The sequence below is a fragment of the Microtus pennsylvanicus genome, chromosome 11 (genome assembly GCF_037038515.1).
Source record: "Microtus pennsylvanicus isolate mMicPen1 chromosome 11, mMicPen1.hap1, whole genome shotgun sequence".
NCBI classification, from domain to species: domain Eukaryota; kingdom Metazoa; phylum Chordata; class Mammalia; order Rodentia; family Cricetidae; genus Microtus; species Microtus pennsylvanicus.
The window spans coordinates 18,599,494-18,618,279 of NC_134589.1; the positions used below are offsets into that span (position 1 = coordinate 18,599,494).

At 49.4% G+C, this 18,786-nt stretch overlaps 1 protein-coding gene and 1 non-coding gene across 7 annotated transcripts; both read left to right on the forward strand.

The window, feature by feature from the left end:
• On the forward strand, positions 1-183 carry LOC142832099 (U2 spliceosomal RNA). The gene has a single exon (XR_012907184.1). It is a non-coding gene; the product is annotated as a U2 spliceosomal RNA (small nuclear RNA).
• A 4,730-nt stretch (positions 184-4,913) lies between these two features.
• Cd300lg (CD300 molecule like family member g) lies at positions 4,914-17,626 on the forward strand. 6 transcript variants are annotated; one of them, XM_075990492.1, is made up of 8 exons: positions 4,914-5,033; positions 6,441-6,773; positions 9,188-9,319; positions 9,919-10,243; positions 11,649-11,761; positions 13,547-13,599; positions 16,440-16,559; positions 17,020-17,626. In XM_075990492.1, the coding sequence occupies exons 1-8, from the start codon at positions 4,991-4,993 to the stop codon at positions 17,134-17,136; spliced, it is 1,236 nt and encodes a 411-aa protein (XP_075846607.1). In that variant the 5' UTR covers positions 4,914-4,990; the 3' UTR covers positions 17,137-17,626. The 6 variants fall into 6 exon arrangements, with proteins under 6 accessions (XP_075846607.1, XP_075846609.1, XP_075846608.1 ...); XM_075990494.1 differs by having other exon boundaries at positions 17,095-17,626; XM_075990493.1 differs by having other exon boundaries at positions 9,943-10,243.
• The last annotated feature ends 1,160 nt before the right edge of the window (positions 17,627-18,786 follow it).

Here is an 18,786-nt window from a genome sequence, read left to right on the forward strand (position 1 = left end):
ATCGCTTCTCGGCCTTTTGGCTAAGATCAAGTGTAGTATCTGTTCTTATCAGTTTAATATCTGATACGTCCTCTATCCGAAGACAATATATTAAATGGATTTTTGGAACTAGGAGTTGGAATTGGAGCTTGCTCAGTCCACTCTAAGGGGAAAACAAAACAAAACAAAACAAAACCAACTCTAAAATACCATCTTACACCGATCAGAATGGCTAATATCAGAAACACTGATGACAGCTTATGCTGGAGAAGATGTAAAATAAGGGGAACACTCCTCCATCGCTGGTGGGAGTGCAAACTTGTGCAGCAACTGTGGAAATCAGTATGGCGATTTCTTGGAAAATTAGGAATCAAGCTACCTCAAGACCCAGCAATACGGCTTTTGAGCATATACCCAAAGGAGACACACTTATACCACAAGGACATTTGCTCAACTATGTTCATAGCAGCATTATTTGTAATAGCCAGAACCTGGAAACAACCCAGATGCCCCCACCCCCACACCTTCTCTCCCACAGTGTCCTCTGACTTGGAGGATGTTTTGTTTCCAACAATTTTTTAAAATTATTTTATGTATATGAGTGTTTTGCCATCGTGTATGTATGTACACTGTGTGTATGCCTGGTACTCACAGAGGCCATAAGGGGCATCAGCTCCTCTGGCACTGGAATTACAGATGCTTATGAGCCGCCATTTGGGTGCTTCGAATCAATTGCTCAATGATCTTAGTCCATGAACCACATCTCGAGCCCTCGAGGTCGGCTCCTGGGCTAGATATGGAGCTGGGAGAGCAGGGGTGAAGGATGTTCAAACATGCAGAAAGAGAGTACGGAGGACAAGCCACAGACCCAATGCTCCTTGGCTATAAATAAGCATTTGGGAACATCTCCCGTACTCCCCGGAAAGGACAATCATAAATAACATGCCTGCTCATATGATTCATTTCTTTAAATTATAATATAATATTCCAGCTGTTCTAGGGAGAAGAAATGAAAAAGAAAACAATTTATTACCAAGCAGCACATATTTCAATATGTCAGGGGCCAGGCCCTGCCGCCCTAGAAAGTAAAGTGTAGGGCCAAGTGCCTGCCCCACTTATCATGATAAGTTAGGCATAGGAAGTGAGAACAGGAAAAAACATGCAGAAATGCATTATGAAAAGCTAGATATTACCTTGTGGGCGGTGTTTGCTTGTTTTTCAAACTGCAATAACTACTTGATTGGATAATCTGTACACACTCATATTCCTGGCTGAGGTCTGTAGGGTTTCAAGGTGACACGGTCCATGCCGGTAAACAGCAGCGGTATTCAGCCGGCCAATCGCTGTGGTGATCCCAGCATGTGTCCTCGTTCTGAGGAGATGGCTCAATGCATAAAGGTTCTTACAGTCAAACAAGACAATCTGTGGTACATCCCAGGAGCCCCCATGGTGTAAGGAGAGAAGTGAATCCTGCAAGCTGTCCTCTGCCTTCTACAGCATGCCATAACCTGCGTGTGCACCAAAAATAAATACCCTAGCCGGGCGCTGGTGGCGCGCGCCTTTAATCCCTGCACTCGGGAGGCAGAGGCAGGTGGATTTCTGTGAGTTTGAGGCCAGCCTGGTCTACAGAGTGAGTTTCGAAATAGGCTCCAAAGCTACACAAAGAAAAATCCCGTCTCGGGGAGCAAAAAAAAAAAAGCAATAAATAAGTAAATAAATAAGCGTAATCTTGATGCCCTCTGTTACCAGAGCCACAAGAACAAACTCCCCTCCCACAACCATCCAGTTAATGCTTTAACTGCTACTACCCTGCTCGCTTTCCCTTCTTTCTTACATATTTGTATTATATAAACATTTGCGGGGCTGGAGAGATGGCCCAGTGGTTAAGAGCATTGCCTGCTCTTCCAAAGGTCCTGAGTCAATTCCCGGCAACCACATGGTGACTTACAACCATCTGTAATGAGGTCTTGTGCCCTCTTCTGGGCTGCAGACATACAGACAGACTATTGTATAAATAATAAATAAATAAATAAATAAATAAATAAATAAATAAATAAATAAATAGATATCTAAAAAAAATAAACATTTGCTTAGACTCCATATGAACTTTGCAAGACAGTTATTTGGGAAAATGGTTCAGAGCTCCCTCTAGCGTGAGTGTTTGTTCTGGTCCCTTGAAGGATTATGAAGTCTGCGAAGAGGAAATAAGTCACTGATTCACTTTTGTAAGCGCCCAGCAAGACAAAGCTGCCTTTCTGGGGAAGCACCTTTCCAAGGCGGCCGGCCCAAGGCTCCATCCAATTTAGCTCAGCTCAGCTCAGTTCAGCCCTGCCTGCACCGCCTCCCGGTGGCCAATAGATGTACTGCGCCCCGGATAGGAAATGTGGGGCGGGGACGCTGGTCCCAAGAGCTGTCCAATTGGTCATTAAAAGTTGTACCACTCACGGTGGAACTGGGTCACCAACCCAACCACAAAACCTTCGATCCATCCTGCCTGCTAGAGAGCGGGGAGGAGGTGGACACGGGGCAAGGGGGGTGGAGGACAATGGAAGAGCAGTTCTTATAGGAACGGTCAACTAACCAATAACTGTGCAAATTTGAGACCTAAGTCCCGAAAGGGAGCCCATGCGCCACACTGCCTGGATGACCAGGAACCGGAAACTGAGGACTCAGGGTAGAAAAAAATCAATAAAAATTATTCCTAATGATATATTGCTAAACTCAAAGATCGGTGCCTAGCGCTATCACCATCACAGAGGCGTCTTCCAGGAGCTGATGGGAGCAAATGCAGAGACCCATAGCCAAACATTAGGTGCAGAGAAAGCCCAAATTAGAGATCTCCATCAGGTCCCCTCCCTCTGAGCTCAGGCAAGCCCCATGGAAGAGGAGGAAGACTTGTAGGAGCCAGAGAGGTCAGAGAACACGGCCCACAGAATCAAATAAACTGAGTTTATAGGAGCTCACAGAGACTGGAGCAAAAATCACGGAGAGAGGCCTGCATGGGGCTGTGTTAGGTCCTCTATGCTATGGTTGTAAGCTTGGTGAATTTTTTGACTTGTTTTGTGTTTTGTGGGTTTTGGGGTTTTTTTGTTTGGTTTGGTTTGGTTGGTTTGGGTTTTCAAGACAGGATTTCCCTGCATAGCTCTGCCTGTTCTGGAACTCACTCTGTAGACTAGGCAACCTTGAACTCAGAAATTGACCTTCTTTTGCCTCCGGAGTACTGGGATTAAAAGCGCGTGTGCCACCACCACCTGGTTTAGGTTGGTGTTTTTGTGGGACTCCTAACAGTGGAAGTGGCCATGTCTCTGATTATTTTGCTTACCTTTGGGACCCTTTTTCTCCTACTGGGTTACCTCTCTCAGCATGATATAAGGGTTTGGGCCCGGTCTTAAAACTTATTTTGCAGTCTTTAGTTGATAATCCCTGGGAGGCCTATTCTTTTCTGAAGGGAAACAGGAGCAGTGGGTCTGGAGAAGAGCTGAGGGCAGAGGGGAAACTGGGAGGAGTGGAGAGAGGGGAAGCTGCGGTTGGGATGTATTGTATGAAAGAAGAATAAAGAACTAGAAAGAAAGAAAGAAAGAAAGAAAGAAAGAAAGAAAGAAAGAAAGAAAGAAAGAAAGAAGTTGTACCAGTACCACTGAACTCTTTAGCTGTGTGGGGAAGCTTATAGATCTCCCTCTCAAAACAAATGTCCATACACACACACTTATGAAACATGGACACTTGTTTAAAATAAGGGTCACAAGACGTCTCGGGGTAAAAAGTGCTTTCCACACAAGCCTGATGACCTCAGTTTGATTCCTGGAAGCCATGAAAAACTGGAAGGTGGACTCCACAAAGCTGTCCTCTGAAAATGTAATTTAACATTTTTAGTAAACTTTTTAGAGGGCTGGAGGGATGGCTCGGCCGTTAAGAGCTCCTGTTTTTCTTCCAGGACCCAGACTTAATTCTCACCATTCATGGGGCCCTCACAGCGGCCTGTAACTTCAGTCCCCAGGAGCTCCAGCGCCCTCTCTCTGAGGACTCTGCACACACATGGTCCACAGACATAAATGCAGGCAAAACATTCATACACATAAAAAATAAAATGAAAATGAGGGGTTTGCATGCTTTTACTCCCAGCACTCAGGAGGCAGAGGCAGATAGATCTCTGTGAGTTCAGGGCTAGAATGGTCTACAGAGCAAGTTCCAGGACAGCCAAGGCTGTTACACAGAGAAACCCTGTCTCAAAAAAATCAAAATACTAATACTACTTACTACTAACATAATAAATGAAAATAATAACTCATATTAAAATACTAAAAATAGGGAAATAGTTTTAAGCATGTCATTAGTGATACACTAGTCAATAAATATGCTTCCATATTTAGCACTTGGATACTCAGATCTAGAGGCAAGTCTAACAATTAATAACTTTCCAAACAGCGAGGAGTATACATAAAATTTGGGATGTCAGCAACAACTGATTGCTTCAGAGTTTGTTTGGTTTTGGTTTTCTCGAGACAGGGTTTCTCTGTATCTTTGGAGCTTGTCCTGAAACACGCTCTGTAGACCAGGCTGGCCTCGAACTCACAGAAATCTGCCTACCTCGGCCTCCCAAGTACTGGGATTAAAGGCATATGCCACCACCGCCCGGCTTGGGGATTCTTAATAGAAGGGAAAGCAGTCTATCAGAGGTTCCTAAAGGCCACGAGGCAAGTTTTCCCCATCAGATCCCGCAGACTCCTGAATGTCACCGGCAGAGCTGTGGTGCTCAGATCTCAGATTAAGGTTAAGCAGGAACTGGGGTTTTGGAAAAGCGTTGGTGCGGGTCTGCAGGCTGCAGTAACCTACACAAGGTTGCAGGAGGAAAAGCAGAGGCGCCTCTGAGACTGGGCTGGACAAGGCGATGCACGCCCCTCCCCTCCCTTCCTGGTTCCAGCCCAGCGTTTCTGCTGGAAGCTAAAGCCCCGAGTGGCCCGAAGGAGCTGGCACCTGCAGGCATCTGCTCCTGCCGTGTCCATCACCCACCATGCGGCCTCTAGTCTTGCTGTGGAGCTGCCTGGTGCTCCCAGGTGAGGGGGAATGGCTGTGACAGGGATGGAGGGGCAGGCAGGTGCGGGCCTGAGCACACTCTTCTGGTCTGCAGAGCCGCTCTTCCCCCCACCCCGTGAGGAGGTGGGGTGGAGGAAGAAACTTCCCCATTTCTTCCCAGCTAAGCCATCCTCAGCCCGGCAACCCTGGGCGCACGCAGCACCTGGTGTTTTTGAGCTCAGACCCAAGCGTCTTCCTCACTCGTGTTTGTGGCCTCTGCGCGGATGTGCAGGTGTAAAAGGAGCCGAGCCTCAGATCACAGAGATGCATCTACTTAGCTCCTTAACTCAGCTGACTTAGTTGAATTTCTACTAAACTTGCTTCTCTTTCTTTGCTTTCATTTTTTTCTTGCTTTACTTATTTTGAATTTTTAATTTATTATTGTTATCGTGCGTGTGTGTGTGTGTGTGTGTGTGTGTACATTTACATATACTACACACGGTATATTTAGTTTAGTTAGTTCATTGCAAGAGGGCAAAGGTCTGAAAGGTAGCTAGAACATACCTGCAGGGGAGATTTCTTTGCTCTTATCACTTTTATCTTTTATTTCTTTTCTTCAATGCTCAGAGGAGGGTGGAACCTAGGCACTGGAGCACGCTGAGTGAGTGCTCCATGCTAAGCTGCATCCCCAGCTCCCTTTCCATTGTTTCAGACTTGAACTTGCCCTGATCCCAAGTAGCTGTGACCACAAGGGAGCCCACCATGCTGGGCTTCCTCCATTAAGACCTAAAAATCAGTATGCATCTTATAACTGCTCAGTGGGGCATGTTTGTTTAGTTTTCCCTTAAGAATATATAAATGAACTCGGGCTGTTTTCTGAAGTCTTTATGACATGTAATCCTCATGTGTGTGTATGCACATACAAGCACGCATTGGTACACAAAAAGGCGCAGCACACGTGGAGAGGTCAGCGTACAACCTTTGTAGTCTGTTCTCTTCTTCTTGAGTCTTAGACTCACTTTGTTGGGCTTAGCAGCAAGTGCCTTTACCCCTTGAGCCATCTGGCCAGCCTGGCTTACGTCTCTCAAATGCAATGAAGGAGAATGTTAATATTCTTCTGTAGACGAGAAAACTTAGATGTGTTAAGCAACTTGCCCCACATCACGAAGCTACAGAGTGCCAAGGCTGGGATTCAACCCCCCAGGATTCTGAGTCTAGAACTTTTCTATCCTTTTTTTGTCTATCCCTTTCAATTAATGGTGTTTAAGGAAAGAGTGGCAGGATTATCTTAAGGTTCCCTAGAAGAAGAGAATCCTGGGGCTTTTTCAGGCTGCCTCAGAAGATCTGACGAGAAAGCCTCCCTTCCTCCCTGTGAAATGGGAGCTTCAAGTCTGGGCCGAGTATTTGGATCCATAGATATCCCGTCTCCATTCATGCTGTGTTTTCAGGTTATGAAGCCCTGAAGGGCCCAAAGGAGGTCAGTGGATTTGAAGGTGACAGCGTGTCCCTGCAGTGCACCTACGAGAAGAAGGTGAGGGGACGCAGGAAGTACTGGTGCCGAGAGAGTGGCCTCATCCTGTCCCGCTGCTCCGACATTGTCTACTCAGAACAGAACCAGGAGGTGGTACGGGGCCGGATGTCCATCCGAGACAGGCCCAGAGACCTCTCGATGACCGTGACCATGAGGGACCTTACCGTGAAGGACTCGGGGAAGTACTGGTGCGGGATTGACAGACTGGGCTTCGATGAATCTTTTGAAGTGTCTCTCATCGTCTTTCCAGGTAACGAACGGCTCTCCCCGTGGCCTGGGTGGGATGGGCAAGAGGATCTGAACCATGGAAAGTTCCCTATTACAGAAGGGGGCAGACTTGGTGCCAACCTCATCAGGCCGTCTCTAGGACTTGAGGAGTTAGTAGGGACACCTGCTGAGCACCGGAAACAACTCAGAGAAGCCTCAGTTGTCCCTTTGCAAGTCTCCCTGTTAGGATTTCATAGAGCAAAATGTGGTCACACCTGTCGCTCTTGGCCTGGATGTTTTGGGGGAGACAGGATGAGGACAAGATGACCATCTCAGGCAACAAGGAAGGACCTGCAGATTTCCTGTGTCACAAATGCTCCCACAACCTTCTGAGCCCAGGCTAACCATGGTCACCTCCCAGGCCCAGCCCGCAGTGTTCCCTAAGCCATGAGCTGGCTTCACTATGCTGATGGTCTCCACGTTTTTTTCCACCTTCTGTATGGAGAACCCAGGGCAGGAAAACTAGAGGGGGGGCCAGAGTACAGACAGTCCTGTCTCAGCCAGTGAGACCTGGGTAGATCTCTGAACCACCACTTCCCACATGGGACACAGAGACACTCCAAGTCACTCAGTGACTGGCCTAAGGTCGAGGCAGGAAGCGGAGCAGGCAGGATTCAAACCCAGATCACTGCAACCTGTCTCTCTGTTTGAAAGATGGGCCCAGAAGCTAGGACCCATCCTAAGCTCTGCTCTGTCTCCAAAGCCTATTCTCTTTCACTCCTGAGTCTCTATGACAGTTAAGGGAAATAAAAGTAAACAAGCCAGACACTAACAGCAGCAACAAAGCCTCACTGATGAGACTGGAGGGTGTGGCTCAGAGGGCCAGCTATGGGTAAGACCGTGGGCTGCATCCCTAATGCTGTAGAACAATACTCCTTGAGTAGCTTCTGTTATTCAGAAGGTCCCAGTCTCTTTCATCTCTTAACGGTGCACAGACATCTTTTTTTTCCCTAATTGTGAATAGCTCTATCTTTATTTCGTTTATTTGGCTTTTTAGATGATGTCTCACTATGCAGCTCTGACTCCTCTGACTGGCCTAGAACTCACAGAGATCTATCTGTCTCTGCCTCCTGAGCGCTGGGACTAAGGTCCTGTGCCACCCTGCCCAGCTTAGTGTTCTCTAGTTTTGAGACTCTCTTGTGTCTGGTTCTTGCCCTGAGCTCTTGTCACCTCTCCGAGGTATGTGATCCATGCCTTTTCGTCCTTTCAGGCCAGAGCTGGTTGGCTTCTGATGACAGCTCATCCTGCCAATGATGAGGGCTATGTCAGTGGGTGTCCCCACAGCCACTGGGGACACTGGCCTGTAATGTTTATAGGTTTCTCTGGTAGCAACACTCCCTCCTGCAAAGCCAGTGTCTATCTGCCAAACATTTAACAACCAGCTCCCAGAATCCCTGCAAAGTTAACAAGCAAGAGGGAACTAGCAGCCTCCAGGACCAATCTAGGCGGGAAATATCCATTATCATATCCTCTATTTCTCATCTTCTGGAGGCCCTAGGCAAGGCACAGAGGCTTAGAAACACACAAAATAGGAAGCTGCTCTTGACTTACAGAAGATTTAGTCGGCTACTTAGAAAAAATACAAGTAAATGACCAAGCGTTAGACTTGAGAGTGGAGAGCAATCCCAGAATGTCAAGGTTGGGTGTCGTCAGAAAAGACCCTGGGATGCTGGCCCTTGAGGAATCCTAGCCCCGTGGGAGACCCTGCAAATCCATAGTTGTAGTCAGAGTGAGCACTAGCTCCCCAGGAGACAAACACGGGATATTAAGACACACAAAGGAAAGGGAGAATTCCTCCACCATTACTGGGACTTAACTTTTGAGCTGATGATGGAAGACAGGGCAGGGGGTTAGGGGCAGAGGTGAGGGGGAGCTTTAGGCAGAGGTGTAAGAGAATGGTTTCACAGAGGGACAACCTGGCAAAGGCACAGCAGTAGAAAGGGTGACCCTGAACAGAACACAGGGCATCTCTGTGTGGCTCCGTGAGTTCCCCATGGGGAAAGAGGTGACTATGGTAGGGTGATCTGAAGTCTGAGTTTCAAAGGCCATGAGAAACACACTAAGTAAGCAGACAGCGTTTCAGCTTACAGCTAAAATGGGGAGTCACTGATGGCTTCCAGAGCAAGAAGCAATGGAATGTGATGTATGTTTTAGAAACGCAGGTGTCCGTGCAAAGGGTGGTATGAAAGAAGCAGGCTGGGGCAAGGAACACGGAAGACCTGATCCAATGAGAGACTAATATGGGCAGCAGGTGGGGAAGACCCGGGATCCACTGGGATCTGCCAGTTATGGCCTCCGATTGGCTCGGAGGAGACAACAAGGGCGCCTCTACTGAGAATGAGGGGCCCACTGTGGCAATGTCTGTCTCCCTGAGAGCAGCCTCTCCATTTCCTTTAGGAAGAAGGGACAGTCCCACCCCCACTGGCACCTGCTGCCCTACTTCCCCTAACCCCTCCTTCCAGCCTCTCACAGCTACAAGGATCCTGCAGCCCAAGGCAATAGCCTGGCAGACTCAGCTCCCAGAACTGAGTGAGTCAATGGCTTTCCTGCCCCTTCTCCAGTTCAGGAAACATAGCGTGAGGGCCTCCCAGCTGTTCCCAACAACCTCAGAAGCCACAGTGGCTCGAAGGAACTGGGCACTGACTCAGGGCCACGTGGGAAAAGGCTACAGCTGACCCCAAAGCTCTTCCTTGGGATCTGGGGATGAGCCAGACATTGGCCATGACCTCAGACCTGTCTTTGCCACTTTGCTCTGTCCAGCTTTTGGAAGCTGAAGGAGGTTAGGCCTTACCGGGACATCTGGGTCAGGAGGTTCAACTCTGGGCAGATGGAGAAGTTGCTTTTTGGTCAGAGGGGGTGACCCTGGCCTGGAATAAGGGGAGGACCAGGATGTAGGACAGGACCTTGGGGGTAGGGTCTAAGTCTACAGAACAGATTACGCATAGATGTGCCTGGTCCAGGGTCTTCTTGCTCTAAGGGCCTCACTTAGGCCTCTGCTTGCCTTCTGGGAAGTGTTTTAGTTGAGGACATCCTGAGATTAGTTTGAGATTGGAAAGGTTTATGTTCAAATGTCTGGGTGGAGCTTGAGGGCCAGGGAAGGTGCTGAGGTATTGTTTTTGGACTTATAGCTTCTCCTGGTCTCCACCCGACAGTCGTCACAGTCAAGCAGGGGAAGACAGAGGTTAAGGCCCCTGTGTTCACGGAGGAGGCCCCAGCCTGGTCTTCAGGAACCTCCCAGGTTCTCCCAGGAACCTCTCCATATGCTGGGAGTGCTCCTCACACAACAACCCCAGCCTGGTCTGCAGGAACCTCCCCTTCCCCAGGAACCTCTCCATATGCTGGGAGCTCTCCTCACACAGCGACCTCTCCTCATGCAGGGAGCTCCCGCCCAGTCATCTGGCATCACAGCATCACAACAAAGGACTCCACGGCCAGTCATGTCCTCACGTCCAGGTGAGTCCAGGGGACCCAAGGTGACGCTTCAACCTTTCGGCTCTCCTTTCTTTCCTCCTGGCAGATAGTTCCTCTGGTGGTGGCCACAGCCTGTGGTTCAGAAGGCAGATTTCAGGCCTCAGTGTCCTCGCAGGGCTCATCTGGACACACAGAGCCATCTGAGGTGAAGGGTCTCCCTTGGACCCAGAAAGTATCTCTCTTCCACTCAAGTCACCCCAGCTCAGGGGTTTCCCTGTATACTTTGCTCTGAGCCCTGGGCTGCATGAAAACACAAAAGCCCTTCACCAACTTTTTCTTGACACAGCTGGATGCCAGTCTGCAGCAAATGATTCTGGGGGCTCTCCCTACTCCCAGTTCCTGCCTTTCAGGTCACCACTAGCAGGTTCAGACCGGGCTGAATATGTCCTGAAGGCTGGGGTACCCTGGGCAGAGCACACAGGGATGATCTCTAAGACCCTGGCCCCTCATGCCTTTTGATCTCCTCGGGTGACAGAAACCTGACTGGACACTGAGTTAGAGCACTGTGTTGCCGTAAACCGGTGCTGGTGACACCGCCTTCAGGCCAGTGAGCCTCCCCATTTCTTGCCGGATGTGAAGGAGCACACCTGTAATTCCAATTACTCAGAGTTAGGGAGGCCACAAGTTCAAGGCCAGGCTGAGTTAAGTTTGTGAGACCTTGTTTAAAAATAAAAAGTCCTGCTTGTTGAATTGTGTAGTTTAGCAGCAAATATAGCTAGGTACCGTACTAAGATTTGTTCCTAGTGGGAGGAGTATTTAATTTGAGATAAGTTTTCTCATGTAGCTCAGGCTGGCCTCCAGCTCCCTTAGTAGCCAAGGATGACCTAAACCTCCTGATCTTCCCGATCGTCTATGTCCCAAGTGCAAGGATCACAATCTTAAATCACTTCACCTGTCTTTGAACTCAGTATCTTTTTTTAATTTATTCATTTATTTTTTTTATGTGCATTGATGTTTTGTCTGTGTGCGAATGCCTGTGTAAGGATATCAGGAACTATAGTTACGGAGACAGCTGTGAGCCGCCATGTAGGAGGTGGGAGTTGAACCCAGGACCTCTGGAAGAACAATCAGTGCTCTTAACCTCTGAGCCATCTCTCCAGCCCCTGAACTCAGTATCTTAAACATTCCAACTTGTTTGATCCTCACAGCCTTGCTTCATAGGAAGTAAAATCGGTGGTCTGGAAGGTTGTTTAGTCATTTACTCAGAGTGACATGTCCCTGAAATGTCAAGACCAGGGTTCGAACCCAGCGAGCCTCAATTTGGGGCTGCGTTGGCCATCAGGCTAGAAGCTGGCTTTCTCAGCTTATGCATGGGAATCAAGGACATAGATGGCTGATCTGGTAACCGCCACCAGGCTCCTCCAGGCTCCTTTCATCTCTCCTCTAGTGTGTCCATCCCGATTGTCCGCATGATGGCCCCAGTCTGGGTGCTCTTGTCCCTTCTGCTGGCGACAGGTCTGATTGCCTTTGGCAACCACATGCTCCAGTGGAGAAAGAAAGGTAAGTGATCAACATGGTGGGAGGAGGCTCGTGCACAACTGTGATACATCAACCTTGGAAAGATCTGTGGGCCTCAGTGGGTGGGTCTGACAACCTTCTGTTTGCTGTGTGTCCTGGCGCACCCCTTTAGTCTGAGTTCAAGATCAGACTGGTCTACAGAGTGAGTTCCAGGACAGTCAGGGATACACAGAGAAACCCTGTCTCAAAAAACCCAAACCAAAACAACACAATCTAGCTGTTTCCTTCTGAGAAGCCATGAAGCAGCCAGCACTGGGAAGAACAATTTAACTGGGGACATGGGAGCTCTTTAATATGAAAGTTCAGGGAGCCAAGATGGAAGCATATACCTATAACCCCAGCGCTTGGAAGGTGGAGAAAGAAAGGGCAGAAGCTTAAGGACAGTCTCGGACACATCATGAGTTCAATACTAGCCTGGTCTGCGGGTCTAAACAAACAAACAAATGAGCAAACAGAGCAAAAGAGCTAGCAAAGCTGATTTTAACAATAACAATTAAGTTTCATTCAATTCAGTGTACCTGAAACATGACCAATTCAGCACGGAACCAATGCTAAGATATTAAGGAAATCTGGACATTGTAGTGTACGCCTGTTGTCTCAGCTATTCACACTGAGGCAGGAGGATCAGTTGAGTCCAGGAATTTGAAAACAGCCTGAACAGTACAGCCAGACCCCATCTCAAAACCTCAACAAAATTTGATGTTCATACCCTACACTGTGGTTGTTGTTGTTTTTGTTTTTTGTTTTTTTTTCATGTTGAGCCTTTGGAAGTTTAGGTATGATTTCACATGACCACATTCCCGTGCTGGGTGACATGCGTGGCTTCTGGCTCCTGTGCTGGATGTTAGAGGTCAAGCAGATTACATGATGCCATGGTATTAAGAGTGCCAGGAACCAGGCGAGGTCCTGCATCTCATCTCCATTAACTTATTGTGCTGTGGGGTACCCCATCTTATAGTGGAGGAAAGTGGACGCTTAGGCAGCTTGCCTTGTGTTTGAAGGCCTAGGAAATAGTAGAGCCAGAAAGAGACCTACAGTGGCATCCCAGAGAAGGTGGGCCTGGGGCTTTCCCAGGCCTGCTTCCGACCTTGTAAGAAATCTCAGCTTATTCGTGTCCCCAGGTCCCCTCATAGGAGACCAGAAGGGAACACACAGGGTGGGAAGAGCCTCAACTCTGAAGCCACTTCGCATCTTATCTCTGGAATTATGGTTCCCCAGCAAGCCGCAGCGCCCCCTCTGGTAGCCTGTTAGAAATGCAGAGTCTCAGAGCTCAATTCAGAACCTGTGTGTGATCATCTGGGTACCTGTGGTGGTCATCTGGATCAAACAAAATTCATGTTACGTGACTTCTGAAGAGATACCTCACGTGAGGTGAGGGAAGAACTTCTCACTCATGGCTAGGAAGTGAAAAGAAGACAGGCCCACAGACACCTTCAAAAAGATGCCCCCTAGGTCCCACCTCTTAAAAGTTTTACCACTCTCAAGTTGAAGACCAGGCCTCCCATGAGACAAGTTGCATCAAGCTGAAGATGTCCCCCATGCTTATTAAGGTTCAGGAAGTGAACACAGTTTCCTCATGCACTTTCTAGTTCTCATAGATCTCAAATGCCGACTCCTTCCTAAAAGGCCAAGCTAGACAGGGTGTCCTGCTTCAGGGCCTCCTAGCTCCCTCTGGGAATCCCCCCATACACGGGTGACATGACCTTCTGCATTCTGGGAATGACTCAAGGTCTTCCTGGTCTCAAGGTTCTCCTGGGTCTCTTTCAGCTTGGCTGGCCATGGAGACACAGAGGAACGAGAAGGTCTACCTCCCAGCTTCGGTAAGGACCCAGGGAGCCAAAGTCTGAGATCAACCCCTCTGGGGCCTACCTGGGTCAGACTTCCAGACCCATATCTGTGCCCACCCAGAGGCAGAGCTCACTCCCAGCCTTGAAAGGATCTGTGGGAGTCTCCAGACCGGCCCTTTAGGGTGTGAGCTCCTTAGCATGCCCATGATTGACCCTGATCCCCACCTGGAATCAGGCAGGGTCACCAAGAACCAGGTAGGCATCGTTCCACCAAGCGGGTACCCTCTTCCCACACCTTTTAGAATCATGGTTCTTCAGCACTGGAGTGAGAAGGATCCCTGTGGATCTCAGATCAGTGTGTATCTCAACTCTGATCCCATCTCACCTGCTAGTGGGGTTGGAGATGGGATCTCCCAGACTCCGCTTCCAACCCAATCTTCTAGGGCGAGGGCTGGGAACCCACAGCCCATCAGAGCACAAGGGCCCCTCAAACGTGGCTCCACTGTACTTCTACAAATGAAACCGAGGCCCAGAGAGTACGAAGGTCTGGCCCAAACCCACACAGCCGCACTCGAATTTCTCAATTCTTTTAAAAGATTCATTTATTTTATTTTATGTGTATGAGTATTTTGTCTGCATGTATGTTTGTGTGCCACATGTGTGCCTGGCGCCCACGGGACCCAGAAGAGGGTCGAGTTGCAGACAATTGTGAGCCACCGAGTGGGTACTGGGAACCAAACCCAGATTCCCTATAAGAAAAGCCAGTCAGCTTAATCACGAAGCCATCTCTCTAGCCCCAGATTTATCAATTCTTCTTTAATCTCTCAAAACATTTTTTCTGGTCCTCCACTGATTCTGAGGCCATGCTACTCAGGTTTGGCTGCTCAAGGACCCAGTTGTGAGCAGAGCACCCTGGGAACCAGTGGGAGTGGGGACTCGGGAGGGGGGGGATGTACAGAGGTTCCTGTACACATCTTCCTGAAGAACCAAGCCGTCCAACTTCCCAGGCCAGTGCTTGCCCCCCTACCCCCCGCCCCCAATATGCTGCAGAATTGTATTTGAGAAACAAAATCCTACCTTGCCTTGCCTGATGCCCTGCCCCAAAATCCACCCACTTACTGAGGCATTTCAACTTTATTCTTCCAAACATGGGGCCAGGGAAAGGGGAATATCATCCCCTTCTTTCCTGGCGTCAGTAAAGACAAAAGACTCCAGGCAGATACCCAGGGGAGGGCTGAGTGGGGATGGGCTCTTCCTTGACTTAGGAAGCAGCTGTTGTTGTCTCAGGAAGTGGAACAAGGCCAAAAGTGGCTAAGGGGAGTGAGGCAAAAGTCATGGGAACAGAGGCCACCCTGGGCCACCTTCAGAGCTCAACCTTCTGGGGTGGAGATGGCTCATCAGGAGAGTGCTAGGGTTCAGAAAACCAGCCACGGTTGGGTGTGGGGGTGTCTCCTGTCCTGCCACTGTGGGCAGGGCCGATTCCAGCCTGGGGCACCTGAGCTCCCCCTGCAGCCATAGGAAGGAGCAAGAAAGAGCTCAGGGCAGTTTGAGCAGAAGGAAACTGAGTAGCAGCCACTTTAGGTAGAAAGATAGGAGAGAGGGGACCTTGAAGGTCAGAGGCCATTGTCACCAAAACATAGTCAGTCAAAGACACGTGCTTTGTTTGGTAGAGTCCCCATTTCTGCAGTCTTCGGCAGAGGTCGGGGGAAGACACAGGAGTGGTTGGGGATTTTCTTTGCACACACTCACAACAAAGAAGGAAGAGGACACTTGTCCTGTAAGAGGCCAAAGGAGCTGACATGGACAGTGGTACAGACCAGGACGCAGGAGGCCGAGGAAGGAGAATTGCTGTCCAAGGCAAGCCTGGGGTACACATGGCAGAAACAGAGGTGAGAGCAGGCAGTGGGGGCTTGACCCCTTGTCGTTTCTATCGGGGCAGGCAGTGTTATTTCCTCCATTTTATAGACATAGCAACAGAGACTCAGAGAGGGTAATTCTATGCCCACAGTAACACAGCTTGAGAAAAACAGAACTAGACAAAACCACCCAAGGTCTATGAGGCTGGCCGCTGTGCCGTCCATCCTTCCACACTGAAGTGCAAGGGTTGGAAGAATTCAGTCATATGTACTGCCCAAGGCTGGTCCCGCAGACTCCAGAAAAAGAACCATTTTTCTTCCCTAAGCATGGGATAGTCACAGACCAAATGCCTCCTGTGCTGTTTGTATCTGGTGAATCTTTGAGGCCCACGAAAACCAGCAGACAGCCTGCTTGTTCCCTCTGGTTACGAAGGAATAACACGATTAAAACAAAACAAACCATTCCAGAAGTTTCTGATCACTGGGTGGTAAGATGCTGTCCGGAGACTGCGGGCGCAGCTCACTTGGTGGAGTGCTTGCCTGGTGTGCACAAAGCAAGCCAGCCTCAGCTGAGGGTGGCGGTGCACATCTGAGACGCCAGCCCTCAACAAGGTCATCCTTAGCTATAGAAGGAATTCAAAGCCAGCCTAGGAAGTGTGAGACCCTGACTTGGAAAACAAACAAAGCATGGTGACACTGGCCTTTATTCCCAGTATCCGGGAGGCACAGGAATCTCTGTATGTTCAAGGCCAGCCTAGTCTACGTAGCAAGCTCCAAGTCATCCAGGATTACTTGGCGAAGTCATGTCTTTAAAATTAGTGCTATTTGGATTGTGTGACCCTGAGAAGTAACATGTATTCAAGCTTTTAGCTTGCCAAGGTAACAACACCCAGGTGCCAGAAGTCATATGGCAACCAGAACTATGTCCTCCCTCTCTAGCTCCTCTGGGCTTAGTTCCAGACTGTCTATGCTGCTAAGAACAGGCTGTCCTGAGTTCTGACCGAGTTCCTCTTACAGCCACCAGGGAACAACTGGGTGCCTGAAGATGCCATGATCAACCTTGCAGCGCCTCCCGAGTGTCTCAGCAACGCCAACGCCTCCGCTGTGCCCTTCACGGAGACCCAGCACCTCGGCCAGGTGTGGACAGAAGGGCTCTGGAATCCACGCTAGCTGACATCACTGAGATAATGGGGACAAGGCGGGGAGGGCTCTTCCCCCAGCATGCTCTTCCCCAGAAGCCCCACCCCCACATCTGTCCATCTAGCCTATCAAAACCGTAATAAGACTAGGTCATTTCCCCAGGCCCCAAACTTCACGATCTCCTCTTCCAGGCTCAGAGAATTCTTTAATAGCATGTTGGGTGTCTGTTTAAAGAGTTCTCAGCTGAGCGGGGCATTGTGGTACACGTCTGTAATCCTAACAGTAGGGAGTCTGTGGTCAGAGGGAGGAGCTGGAGGATTAGAAGCCAGTTTACATGATGAGACCCTGTCTCAGACCCATGCGCTACAGACAAGAGATGAGGGGGCGGGGGCTCTGCTGGAGTGGAGACCTCACCACCGCCAGGCTCTGCTTTTCAACCTCACCATCATACCTCCAGGCTACAGAGGAAGAGGCAGCCCCTTCCCTGGACGCCAAGGAGGATGAGGACGCAATGGCAGCCCCTCCCTTGCAGGTGTCCGCACAGGAACTGGCTTCCGAGTTCATCTCTGTATAACCGCAGAATGGCCCGTGGTCAGGCTCCTTAAAGCTGAACCGCTGAGTTTGCACGAATTCGCCGGCTCTGCTCACACTCCAGGGCTCCATCCACCTTCCTCCAGGCTCCCTGCTTGTGTGCCCCAGAATGGTAACGAAGTGAATCTGTGGACCCCGAAGCCCAGGGTGGACGTAACAATTCCAGCCAATGGCTGAGACCTCCCCAGCATATTCTAATCTCTAGGAAGAGTGCGCAGCTGCGGACCTTCACCTGGGCCTGGCAAGGCTCAGTAGATGAGGGCTGAGTTTGTATGGGTTCCAGGAAATTTCCTGGGCGTCGGTGCCCAGCAACCGTCCCTCCTCCCATCCCCTGCAAATCCCACCTTCGCTTCCCTCCATTCTCTTGCCGCAGCTGCTGTGGAGGAGACAACATACGTGTGTCTAAAACATATGTGTTTATAAACCACCTGCATTCTGGCCCTTCAGAACAATCATTAAAACAGAATTCCCGAGCCCCGCCCCAAACCATCTGGAGGGCAAGGCCAGGTCTTCATCAGTGGCTCTGACAAGTGACCAAGATTCCCACACTTGAGCCTGAGGGATCCTCGGCTTCCTCTAGCCTGAGAGTCTTTCTTCCTTCTCTCTTTCACTGTGGGGCCAGCTGTCTCTCCTTCTCCTTCCTCACGACCCTGTATTCCAGGCTTTGGAAGGACATTGGAGAAAAGTTCTCTGTCCAAACGGAGCTACTACTCCATGGGCTCTGGAGGTTTGGGGAGGAGGAGGAAAGCAGAGTAGGGTGGGAAGGGGAGGGGGCAGGAAGAAACAAGACTCCAATTAGCAGAGGATAATGCTAAATCCAGGCCAGCTGGATGAGGGAAAGACGGTCAGGCTCAACTCTTTGCTTCCCTTTTACTATTTCGTTTTGAAAACGACACACTGAGAGGGAGGTGTTCAGCACGTAAAACATAGAAACACAGGGGAAAAGACAAAAAGCAGGGGGGGGAGCAGTGTTTTTAAGGTCATCTATAACCTCACCAAGCCCTGTTGGCACCCTGACTGCACTTGGCTGGATCCCCCTCCTTTCTCCTCCACGCATTTTGAAGTTGCTCCTTTCACAGAGGGGTCACCCCATCCCACGTTACCCCATCATAAGCATTCCTACAAACCTTGTACAATAAACTGTTTCTCAGCTGCATTAGCATATAGGTGTGCCTCAGTTTACCGAACCAGTTCTCTGTCACTAGCTATGAATCTTTATGCAGGAGCAATAACTGCCATTGGAAATCTCTAGAAGGAGTTGAGAGAACATGTGGTCCTGAGAAAAAGAATATTTTCTTTTCTCTCTCTCTCTCTCTCTCTCTCTCTCTCTCTCTCTCTCTCTCATTTGGTTTTTTGGGGGGGGTTGTTTGTTTGTTTTGTTTTTTGTTGTTTGAAACAGGATTTCTCTGTAGCTTTGGAGTCTGTCCTGGAACTCGCTCTGTAGACCAGGTTGGCCTCAAACTCACAGAGATCCACCTGCCTCTGCCTCCCGAGTGCTGGTATTAAAGACGTGTGTCCCTCCTCTCCTAACCTCTCCTGGAGGGATGACTCAGTAGGTAAAGCATTTGTTGTGCAAGCAAGAGGACCCCAGCGAGTTCCAGTTCCTTGTAACAGCCTCACTGTGAGTCTGTAC

Bases quoted from the DNA above. Each gene is read 5' to 3' on its own strand.
- Cd300lg (XM_075990492.1), top strand. From the start codon at position 4,991: ATGCGGCCTCTAGTCTTGCTGTGGAGCTGCCTGGTGCTCCCAG. The intron at 6,774-9,187 runs GTAACGAACGGC...CATTTCCTTTAG, and splicing joins GTCTCTCATCGTCTTTCCAG to GAAGAAGGGACAGTCCCACC. The intron at 16,560-17,019 runs GTGTGGACAGAA...TCATACCTCCAG, and splicing joins AGACCCAGCACCTCGGCCAG to GCTACAGAGGAAGAGGCAGC.